This window comes from Benincasa hispida, chromosome 10 (assembly GCF_009727055.1).
Source record: "Benincasa hispida cultivar B227 chromosome 10, ASM972705v1, whole genome shotgun sequence".
NCBI classification, from domain to species: Eukaryota; Viridiplantae; Streptophyta; class Magnoliopsida; order Cucurbitales; family Cucurbitaceae; genus Benincasa; species Benincasa hispida.
The window spans coordinates 10,348,093-10,360,675 of NC_052358.1; the positions used below are offsets into that span (position 1 = coordinate 10,348,093).

Sequence of the window (12,583 nt, forward strand, 5' to 3'; positions counted from 1 at the left end):
CCAAAGAGTGTCGTTCATATTAGAGTGTATCAACATGCAGCGAAAGAAACAAAGATCAATAAGCATTCAAATTCACTAATTTTGGCATAAACTAAAGCATGTTCATCTAAAATAAGAGGGTTTGGGATCATACCTTTGTAGAACTCTTCAATATCTCGATCAATCAGCAATAGTCTTCTTCGAAGAACATCGTCAACCACCTCAAGATCTTCCCCACTATCCTTTTGGAGCTTTAGAACGAGTTGTGGGACTCAAGAACAGCTTGAAGCAATGAATAAACCAGAGAGAAGCTCACAACACCACTTGCTTGAAAAACTCTTTTTCAACCCAAAATTTTCTCTAAAATTTCTATTGAATGCATGCCTCAAATTCACTCCAATCTTCTTTATTTATTGCAGGTGAACATGCAAAGAAGAACACTGTGGGAACATTTGGCATGCAGAGTTGAGTTGAGATGAGTTGATAATTATTATAGGAGGAGAATAATTGGGAGAGTCAATGCGAATAACGAGGTGAGAAATGTGAGTTAACGCAAATAAAGAGGTAATAAACCTCTTTGATAATTGGTGAACCAAACGATGGGTGGGTTTATTTTACCCACCCAACCCAACCCAACTTAACTTGGGGGGCCAAACACCCCCTACATGAGTTGCAATTCATGCTTGGTAGAGGAGGAAATGGTGTTTGTGTGAGCATGTGGAAGATGGGTAATGGAAAAACTTGATTTTCCATTTTGTGCATGATTTTTAACTTTTCAATTTTTCTTAAAATCAAAACTGATTTTCAAAATATATTTTTGATTTTAAAACTAAAATTTTAATTTTATAAAATTAATTTTTAAATAATAATAATTAATTTAATATCAAATATTAAATTAATTTTTGCACAAATCCATCTTCATATATTTAATCATATTTAAATATATATTCTCATATTCCATTTAATTTTAATTTGAACGTTTCAAATTAGCTTATCAAGCTACTCTAAAGCTTATCCATTTACAAGCTAGTAGGGACCTCGCGGACCTACAGATCATGGGCTTCAACAATCTAAGATTAATCGGCTAAACTCATTAGACCGATCTAACCCTCATTCGTTAACTAATGGGTCACTCCACCATAGTTGAATTTCCCTCACTGTAGATATATTGTGTCCATTTAATATAACCATAATCAATAAGTTGATCATTCACAGGTTGTTCGTAATCACAACTAGGTCAATATAACCATTTTACCCCTGTGAATACATCTTATTCCTTAAGTTTCCATTGACTCTCTAATGAACAATTTTGATTCATAATCTCTATGAATCAAATCCTTTCTCTATCATGAGAAGGCGGGGCTCCGATTATTCAAGACCTGGAATCAGTACTTAAGAGAACAACCTATCTACTAACCCTAAATCGGGTAGAAGTGAATTTCATCTTGCAGGGCTATGTCCCCAGCTATTCAACCGGTCTTGTCCCCAAAATAGGAAGCTTATTGAGCAATGTTGTTGAACTACTCTCACCGTTTGCAGAACAAAGGATAATCCCGAACAAACAGGAGTTCATAGCAAGCTCAGAATTAAGATCGAGTTAACCTAGGTTACTTAATAACTGAAATAGTCAGTTTTAATAGTAAACGATCGTTATAAAAAAAGTGACTATTTTCCCAATCCAGTCTATATACAAACTCATCGCATAGGATGCCCCCACTCACATATCTCAACATGAACGATCTGTGGATCATATCGTTTGTAGCACTTTACAATATCTTGTAACAACTACAGAGTAGGCCACATCCAATAGTATTACTAGGATGAGATACCCAATTTCATCCATATACTTATTAGACCATTTTAGTTCTATACTGTCAACTTGATCCTGTTTATGTCACTACATAAAGTTACAGTATTCAGACTATAGCTATGGATAAGTTTATTGGATTTTCATAATAGAATGCAAAATCAACAATTTATTATTATTGATAAATAGAATGTTTAACACAAACTGCGAGTTCTAGGACATTTCCAACAGTTCAAGTAGAACAGAGGCGGGTACAGAGGATCCCGTCCGCTGGAGAATATCAACCCTCGAGAAAATGCAAACAATGTGGTGGTGTCGGCCACAATAGACAAACTTGTAATGAGCCACTCGTGAATATAAACAGTTTGTTAACATTCACAAGTTGTACTAATTTTTACATTCACAAGTTGCATGTTTTTTACATTCACAATTTGTACTATTTTTTATATTCACAATTTGCACAAATAAGTATACAACTTGAAAAATACAATCTAGTAAATGAATGTATCAGCCCATAGCTCACAAGCATATTGGAATCCAAAGTCTGCCATCTTTTTTTGAACCAACACCCCTTTCGTTGGAGATCTGGTAAGCATATGCTCAAAAAATTTTAAACAGAAGATACCACAATATAATGTGTTGTGACCTTGTATATCTCCCGTTTCTGCACAATAAACTTGCATGGGTCATGAAGTAAGTCTGGTTTCTTTTGATAAAGCATGCAAAAGTGAGCCAATGACGACAATGTATGTGTCAAAGGAGTCAACATTAGTGCAATATCATCCATTGAGATGTACGATGGCATGAAGTCTCCGTCCTCTATTCACATCAATCATGATCAAGATCCAATGTTCACGTAGGTTGATTGCACTATACATGTAGTCTACATTAGTCCTGTTGGGGTTGATGCCCTAAAGTCTCGCATCTTATAGTTTGTAAACAGTACATACGAACATCTGTGATTGTTAATATATGATATTTACTTCACAACTTGTTGTTTTGCTCATTTACTTGTTTTAGTTGCTTTACCACAAACCAATAAACATCAAATCCTTGGTTATTTGTATGTGACTCAAGTATGTATATGGTGACATACAAGTGGATCATGTCTTGAGTGATAACCAAAATGGTCTGTAGTATATGGATATAGAAGGGAAACTTTATCCCGGTAATGCTACGGACGCGACCCGCTTTGTGGAATGGTCACAAGAATTGTGACTTGCCACAGATGATCTGATCCTGATCATTCGTGTCAGGGACATACGAGCGGGGACGTCCTATACAAAGAATTTGTATAAGACCTGACCACGAAGTGTTAATATCTTGTTATATAACACTGTTCATGACAGAGACTTCACTTCACTAGGATGACCAGAGGTAACATGACCTCAATCCTGAGTGAGTTGGGAACTCCTGCCATTGAGGCCGGTCCTTTGATTTGTATAGGTGTGAGTGGCCAAGTCGCCGATTCAAACCTACCATTTTGGGAATATGTCTAATTTGGGAGCTGGGAACTTAGCTACACAAAAAAGATTTCACTCCTTCCTGAAGCAGGGGTAAGTAGATAGATGGCTCCCTTAAGGGCTGATTTCGGGGCATGAACAATGTGGTGTCACACATCTTCTCTTGGCCCGAGAGGTGTTCACACATAGTTGGACTATATTGTATTGTTCATTAGAGGAATCAGTGGTACTTAAGGAGTGAGATGTAACTACAGAGGCAAAATGGTAAATTGGCTCAGCTGTACTTACGAGCATTTGTGAAGGGTCATCGTACTCATGATTGGTTATATCCAATGGACACATAAATATATCTGTGGTAAGAAGAGTTTAGATGTTGGTCTTTAGTGGAATTACTGACAGTTAACGGATGGTGAATCTAGGTAGCTTGGATAAAGTCGAGAACCACAGGTTCATTAGGTCACTTGGGTAGCTTGGATAAAGTCGAACCAGTGTTTGGATTAATTTGAAATGTTCAAATTAACAAGAGGAAGTACAATTATATATGATATAATTGGAATGGCTAATTATATAAGATTGACTAAATATATGAGATACATTATTTTGGAGGAAATTAGATATAAATACGATTTATATCAAATATAGGAAAAATACTATAGTAGATATATGATATCAAACTATAGGATATAAATATAATATGATTATATTTATTAAATAAATTAATTGATTAATAATTTAATAATTAACCAATTTTCACGTTTTGTAAGTGGGAACGTGGGCAGCGAGGGTTAAGGTAACCGGCGGGATACAAGTTGAAAATCTTTTTCAATTTGTGAAGGAATTCAATAGTACAAAAGAAAACCTGCGCCCAAAAGAAATCGTGAAAGATTGATCGCCGAGAGCCTATACGATAGATTCTCAATCATCTAAACGATTGTCTAATTCACGCATTCCCTAAACGATCGTACATCAATTTCCTAAATAATCGTCCAGTATTTCCTAAACGATCTTGTAGTTTTACTATATGATAAGTGTCCCCGCTATACGATAGCGAAGTTCTTCTCATGCGCGTTTGTCGTCTACACGATTTCTTCTCCTTCGTCTTCTACCAAACTCACCGAAGCCCACTCTCTGGGTTTTTGACGCCGAGGATACCTGGGTCTCCCTATTGGTGGTGTTATCCCTGACTCCTTGTTCATGTACGTTCAGATCGTGCAGTATCAGACGAGAGACTTGGGGGGGGGAGGGTGTTGGTAGATCGGTGGAGTTCTTCCGTTGCTGTGGATTCATATATTCGAAGATCGTCTTCCTCTGGTAATGAACCCCTCTCTATGCTTTATTGTATACTGAACATGCTGTTGTTGAGTTTTATTATGCATAACTGTTATTTTAGAATGTATATCGTTTATATTTCGGTCACTGTGAAAATCGGAGCGATCTAAACCCGCTCATGGAATTCTCGTTTGAGATCCTTCAAGCCCATCGTTGGTGATTCGGCTCCAAACCAAACACAAAGTTAGTTACACTGTCTTCTTTCACCCATACAGTCGTGGCTTCTTCCTGGTCCTATCGTATATGGCTCTGAACAAGTTTTCAGGTGTGAAAAAGTTCAAATGGCGCTGTTGGCAAAGAATGAATTAATTGTTAATGAACTAAGTATACAAAATGAATGAATGAATTAATTAATTGAAAAAACATATACATACTAATATTCCCTATGGGACGTCATGAACTTATTGACGCATATCGTGGGCTGAGCAAGCAACTTTCTCCTTAAAAACATGAATATGCTCTCAAACACCTACAAAGGAAAGTCCAACATGTTATTAACCAAAACATAGTACATGTAACGATATAAAACTTGTATAACAAAATTAGATTGTACATCACACTCGATCCATTCATTATCCTTCGTCAACTCATAAAAAAGTTCTTTTGCGCTTTTGCCCTTCCTAAACAAAGCCTCCATGTTGGGTATGTGAGGCTCCACATCATCGCTCGTCAGCCATTGTAGGAAGGCGTTAAACATTTCCTCTAGGACTGGATAACTGGATCATATCTAACCCTATCAACCATATTAGGAAGACAAACACCTGGATCATAGTACTTCCTCTTCAACTTCGGTCATTTCACTTCAACCGGAGGGGTATAAAGCTTAACCTTTTTCCTCTTTCTACCCATACGTCTTGAAGCCTTAGTGACCTTCTCGGGTTTTTTCTCCACCTTGATTTTCAACTTCTTCTTTGGAGGTGATATCGGGCATAGATGGATATCATCATCCGTAGAGGATGGATCTGGCATAGGTGGCTCGATGGCAATGGTGGTGGTGAGTGTGGCGTCAATAGTGGTTACAGGTACAATGGTAATGGTGTTGAAGAGGCCAGGATTGGAGATAAGGCGATATGAGTGGTGCTCGGGAGGTTGGGATCGGAAATAGGGTCAACAAGAGTGGTGTTTAAGAGAGTGGGATCAGTGTTAAGGTCGGTAGGATTCCTCTCAGCATGTTCTTCATCCACACCATCATGGTCATGTTGCTCTTCTCACCATCATGCCCACGTGACTCATCTTTCGCATTGTTCTACACATTACACCATATCATTAGTACATAACGCACGAAACACACCCACTCATCCACAAATCGTGAAATGTACATACTCGACGTAATTTTTGCAATATCTTAGTGATTGCCTGCAGTTGTACCTTCACCTCCCCCAAATCAGACTTCACTTCCACCAAATCAGACTTCACCTCTCCCAATGTAGTCTCTACTCCGAATGCTCATCCTATTTGAGTTGACATTGGGCTCTAGTACACGGTGATCTGACTCACGGATCTCAAATTCCTCTTCGTGGTAAGACTCATGCTCAAATTGGAAAGGCATATGGTCCCCCTCATGAGGTTCATGTCTACCAGATACCTCCTCCTGGTCAACGTCTGTAGGTTTTTCTTCTAAGCTCCTTAACACTGACAACATCAGATCCTTCTCCTGAAGCTCTAAATACATTGGGCGTTCGTCAACTCGAGTGTCCCTAAATTTCCTTTCTACATCGAACATCGTTAATGGTCTGATAACTAACTATATGAAAAATATATTGTAAGCAATGTTAAATAACGTTATATACTAAAACAATGTAAGGTGGTGCATGTTACTCACTGGAGGGGAGTTGAAAACATCTTTCTACAATAGCTTGTAGGACAATGAATGAGAGCATGACCACCTTAGAAATCGAGGCACGACATTATCGTTAAGTCGAACTGTAGCTCTCCCAACAATAGTGGATATAATCTCATATGCCCAAATCTATAAGACCATTTTAGTTATAAAAAAGTAATGACAATTCATTACACATTTATGGTAAAGAAAATGTAAGAATTGATACCTAGAATGCATGAGGAAATCCAGGTAGATTGTACTTTAGCATGTAACTTTTATTTGTTTTCACATTTTTCTTGTACAAGGTGACCTTGTCCTTTAATGCTTTCTTTAGACCATTGAAGGTTTGCTCCCATAAAATATGTCCCAAATTTAAGCTGTTGAAGTGTTCGAGGTCTTCCACATTATTCAACAACAATTTCTTAATGCTACTTTTTATCTTGTCTTTTCCTATCAATCCCAACTCATAATAATATACAAGGTAACTTTCACTCTATCCAAATCATTTTCGATAACGCCTTATAACATTCTTCAAACTTGGTGGGATGCACTTCCATCGCCATTAAATTCTTGAAATACTTCGACCGTAGAGATTCTGTCACTTCAACATTACAAACCAATTTAGTAGATGACCGCCAATAGGAAATCTTCCTTCGAAAATTCAACAATCGTCTCATCCAAGTCAAAGGTCATGGAATCAGGCATACTACTTTCCACCTCTGTCAATAATATGTGGTGGACTAGCGGACTATTTAAGACTATGTTCATATCCACTAATTTTCCAAACACAGTCCTCCTAAATATTCGAAGCTGCCTCTCTGTAAGTTTCCCTTTGATTATCTTATTTGCGATCCCAATGTGAGATGAAAGACTTGTAGCCTGTCCAGGAAAATGATCCTTTATAACAATCTTTAGATTAGCCATTACAGCTGCAGGTAAAAGAAAAAAAAAAAGAATTAGGGAAAAAAAAGGAACAAAATCACATTATCGAGCATTCTGGAAAACTCTCATTTTAATATCTCACTCATTCCTCTCGTTCTTCTCGTTTTTTCATCTTGTTCTTCATCTAGTTCTTTCTCTCGTTAACTTTATATAGAAATGGAATCACATGCAAGAAATGGAAAACGTAAACCACAATTTGTACCAGTGTTACCTTAACTTTTGGAGGTGTAAAAAGAAACAAACGAGACAGTTCACTAGTGGAAGAAGACTGTACGAAATTTTTTGGCATTCGATGGTACAGAAATCAAATCGCATGCAAGTTTTAGCATTCGATTTCAACTGTACTGAGAGAGATAAAATATCATACTGAGGGAGAGGAAAGAAAATGAAGAGAAAGGAATGAGAAAGTCTGAAATTTTAAATTTTAAACGTTCGATTTCATTCCGATGAAGAATGAGAGGAATGAGTATAAAACGAGATGAACGAGTGAGAAACTAGGGTGCACACATGTCTTTGAATGTTTTGAGGATTAATGGATATTTCACATATGGCGAACGTTATCAGAAGGCCAAAATTCGAGTGTTTTTTAAAGATGGGCCAAATTTCAAGTGGGCCTCAAAATTTGACCCATCTGTACGAAATTCCCAAAATCAAAATCCTCTGTTGGTGTTCTGATACGTAAAAATCTGTATGTTTAAGCTGTTGCTAGGAATATGATGTTGATCTGTAGTGATATGAACTGTTTATTAGGTGCTAAGGATACAGATTTACAGAAGTATGTTGGTAGTAGTTGTCATGAGAGGGTTGACAACTGCTGTCTTCACATCTCTTCTCGAATTAGGAAGGTAATCTGAGAAACCCCATTCTGAAAAATCTCGTTCAATAAAACTCCGTTCAACAAAACACGGTTGAAATGAACCCCGTCAAAGGAAGTAATCATAGTTGAGATGAAGTTTAGATTTTAAAGAATTCACTATTGTATATTTAAGGTATTAACGATTTGAGGCTTCAGACAGATGATTTTGTGAAAATTGTCAAATTATTGGTACACTGACAAGCAATCACATCACAAAGGAAGAGCGAGAGCAAGAGTGAGTAAAGCGAGAGCCAGACAAATATCTTGAGGAGGTAATTCCTGTAATCTGGTATGAAGATAACGTTAACAAAGCGTCATTTGACATTTTTTTTAAAAAAGGCCATTTGGCATTTTGGGCCCAATATTTGGGTCATCCATACAAATTTTCCAAGAAAATAAGAGATTATTGTTGGATTTTTAAACAAGTGCTCAAGTTAAACTCATCGGTTGCCAGCGTTTGAAATGTCAAATGGGTAAATATCGAGATTTTAATTTTATGAAAATTTTGATATAAATATCGATAAAATATCGATTTTGATAGATATTTCTAGAAAAATTATAAAAAATTTAAAAAAATTAACGAGTAAATAAATATTTTGTGATTTTCAACCAAATTAACATGCCTATTATTTATATTATATTTTTAATAGTGACATTTTTATGGTAATTTTTTGTGTTTCATAGATTTTTCTACGGAAAAATAGATTCACCCCTCGTGTAAATGTCGAATCCATGGAAACGTGAAATACCTATCAAAATATTGACATGTCATGAAAATTTAATACTATGGTTGTCACCACCTACTCTTTAAAAGAAAAAAAAAAAAAACTAAGTTCTGATTTTCTTTAAAATCGCAATATTTTATTAATAATCTCATAAAATAAATATTTTTCTAAAAGAATTTAAAATATACAATATTTTTAGAAAAGTACTAAAGATGAAGAGGGTTGTCTTTTTTTTTTCCTTAAGAGTATAATTGCAGAAATATTTGCTTTCTTTCCTCATTACTTCTACGTATCCCAACAATACATTCTTTTTATTATTAATCTAGAATTCAATGAATTCATTGAGTTGCAAATAAAATTAAGTGTAAAGATGATTAAATGAAAATAAAGTTAGTAGAATATTTAAATTAAATTTCAATTTGAACAAAATTTAAAAAATGTATTTTATAATAATTTATAACCCGTAAAACTAATTATGGTTATCTATTGGGAATCTTTATGTTAAAATTTTGTATATTAAAATTTTTATGTTAAAATTGTTATGAGTTTCCGGCCAAATATGTGTTTTATAATATATTTATAACCCGTGAAACTAATTATGGTTATCTATTGAAAATCTTTATGTTAAAATTTTGTATATTAAAATTTTTATGTTAAAATTGTTATAAGTTTGCGACCAAATATGCCTCAATATACTAAATTCCTTTTCATCTTCTTAAAATCTAGTAAGTTAATTATAATAATTTTGTTTTGATTAAATGATATTCTATGTTTCTTATCGATATTTTTAATGAAATATCTTATAATTATTAAAATAACTTTTTACAAAATTACAGGAACATAAAAGTAAAATATCATACTTTCTATTTATTCTTCATGTGTATCTAAATAATAAATATTAATTTGTTTGATTTCAAATCATTTTGGTTTACTTGCATCTGACGACTACATTTTTCTCATTTTTTTCCAAATATCATATCAAACGACTTCTACTATCTAGTATGATTACATAAAAAGTGTATATGTTAAAGGTTCTGTTTGTTAATATTTTATTTTAGGAAAATTGAAATATGTTTTTTTTGTTTTGTTTTGTTTAAGTTTATTTCAATCAATGTAGACTTGCTAATTTGTGTACTTTTTATTTCATAATTATTTCCATAAGGTAGACAAGGCTTTATGAAATATTTTTACCCAATTTTAAGAACTTACAATTTTGTCCATTTACATTATCCCAATGTATAAACTTAATTATGGGAAAACACGCATGTTTTAGAGGTTTAAGTTTGGTTTCATTTGGGTGTTTGAGTTTTGATCAATTCTTTTATAATTATTATTGGTCGTCAACTATCGATCCTAATTTGTTATTAACAAAAAGAATAATTTAAAAAGTTTGGTTTTTTTTTTCCTAATTAGATATTTAGAGGTAATCTTTACACATATGTTTCACCACGCATCTTTCGAGTCACACTTATGTGTCTTAGGATTCAAAAACAATAATTAAAAAGTTAATGTTAAAGAGAGGTACGATTAGTTTGCTATATTTCTTCTATGAATTAATTTTTTGAACAACCTGAGATTTTCTACCTTATGGTAAATTAGGGCATAGCCCGAAACTTATTATTAGTTGACGCATTATAAATTATATTGTTAAAAATTATGTAGTGTGTTGTTTTATTGTTGTAGAGTTTCTCAAATCACCCGTCACCAATATTGAAGGAATCATTGTGGAGGTTCTCCAACTCTGGCAGACACGGTGGGGCTCAGCCTCTTAGCATACCAAAATAGTAATAAAATAGCTGTCAGCAAAATAGGCAAAACCAAATTGAGGAAGACTCCATGAATCACCTCCTTCAAGCGTCGTCCTTTTGGAATTGTAGGCTTGTTGTTGATATTTGGAGCGTCTGTATCGGGTGCGTTGTCATTAGCAACCGAATTAGTTTGCTTTGTTTCTTCCAAATTTGGCTTATCTAGAGTGTCTTTAGCCTGTTGTTCAGGGGTTTGTTGATCGAGTGTGTGTAGCTTGGAGTGGTCCAACAATGGCTGGCGGACATGAAGGATGCCACCCTTGTATTTGGCAGTAATGTTAGCGGTGTCGCAGTTTGATGGGATTTCAAACTCCTTGTAGAAGCGCTGCCATGTGTGCTTGGAGTTCCTGTAAGGCCGCTCCCCACTAACCCTCAACTTTCCTTTCGAGGATACCTGAACTTTAATATGCTCCTTACTGAAACCTGTTGTGCATAGTTAGTGACACCACAAAATTAAAAGGTCTTTATTTCTTTTTTCTTCGGATATAAAACATATTTTGTTTAGTACACTCCGTATTTCAAATCATAATCGATTTAAAATGGATTCTACGTTGAAAATTTCTTATTATGCTCTTATGAAATGTTGTCTAATTAAGAAGATTGAGTTTTAATTGATACAATTTTTTAATAGATGTGAGATGAGAGAATAAAACCTCTAATATCGATATTTATAGTACAAACTTCGTGCCATTACAATTTAAAATAATAACTTGAATGTCAAGTCACATGATTAATTTAATTATAGGTTTAAATACTAGTTTGGTCTCATACTTTAGGTTTTGATTCATTTTGATCTCTATACTTTGAAAGTGTTTATTTTGATTTCGTACTTTTGATCCTTATACTATGAAAAAATGACCATCATAGTTCTTTCCTTTTTAATTTTATTTTATTTTCAAGGGATTAAAATAATCACTTTTTTTTTTTAATATATAAGGACTAAAATGAACCGAAATTGAAAGCACAATAATCAAAATAAATATTTTGAAAGTAAAAAAATCAAAACGAACCAAAATTGAAAATATAGGGACTAAAATGAACATTTTAAAATGACCAAAATGAACTAAAACCAAAGTATAGAGATAAAAAGTATTATTTAAACCATAATTATATTTATATTTTTATCTCTCTTTCCATTTATTGACTTAATTAAAGGCCCAATAAACATCCTCACAAAAAGAAGCCCAATAAACATAAATTGATATCAATGGGGGGAAAATGTGATTGGAGGATTAGAAAGACTCTTATTCTAATACATACAACCAGTGAACAGAATTAACAAGAAAGAAGAAAAATGGTTACAATTAGGGGGACAAAGACAAACCAGGGATGTAAAGGGTGAGAATGGTGCAGCCATCCTCTTCCGACCGCTCGACCGGAGGTTCGAAATCTTCGTAAGTCCGGTGATGTTTGGATGCCATGTTGTATTGATTTTGAGGATGAGGAGAGGACGAACTAAAAGAAATTTATGGTATTGGTTTTATAGAGATGGGGAAAGGGTTAGGCTTATGATGAGCATTAAATAATTAAGGTATGAAAGACATATTTCTTGATGTGGGGGAAGCTGAATGTTCTTTAATTTGGCTTTCTTCGGTGTATATACCTTTACCTTGTTTTATAATCTGCAATTACATTTGAACAGAATATGGAATAATGTCCCTCATTTAAAGGTGTGTGTGTGTTTTCTCTTTTTCTTAAATGAATTCGCCACCAAGCTTTGAATCTATCAATCCTCCTCTTCTCTTTCTGCTTTCTTGACGTTGTTCCCACCAAGTTCAATGCGAGGGTTTTTTTTTAAAATAAATAAATAAATGTAAGATGGATTTTAAAATTTACGAAATGATATATTATTTTA

At 34.3% G+C, this 12,583-nt stretch overlaps 1 protein-coding gene across 1 annotated transcript; it reads right to left on the reverse strand.

Moving 5' to 3' along the window:
- Window positions 1-9,962: 9,962 nt before the first annotated feature.
- Window positions 9,963-12,213, reverse strand: LOC120089195 (inactive protein RESTRICTED TEV MOVEMENT 2-like). Its single transcript, XM_039046608.1, has 2 exons — window positions 12,053-12,213; window positions 9,963-11,151 (listed from the first exon to the last, which is right to left on the reverse strand). Exons 1-2 carry the CDS (start codon window positions 12,147-12,149, stop codon window positions 10,643-10,645), a joined length of 606 nt encoding a protein of 201 aa, XP_038902536.1. The 5' UTR covers window positions 12,150-12,213; the 3' UTR covers window positions 9,963-10,642.
- Window positions 12,214-12,583: the final 370 nt, after the last annotated feature.

Bases quoted from the DNA above. Each gene is read 5' to 3' on its own strand.
- LOC120089195 (XM_039046608.1), bottom strand. From the start codon at position 12,149: ATGGCATCCAAACATCACCGGACTTACGAAGATTTCGAACCTCCGGTC. The intron at 11,152-12,052 runs GTTTGTCTTTGT...TATGCACAACAG, and splicing joins TCTCACCCTTTACATCCCTG to GTTTCAGTAAGGAGCATATT.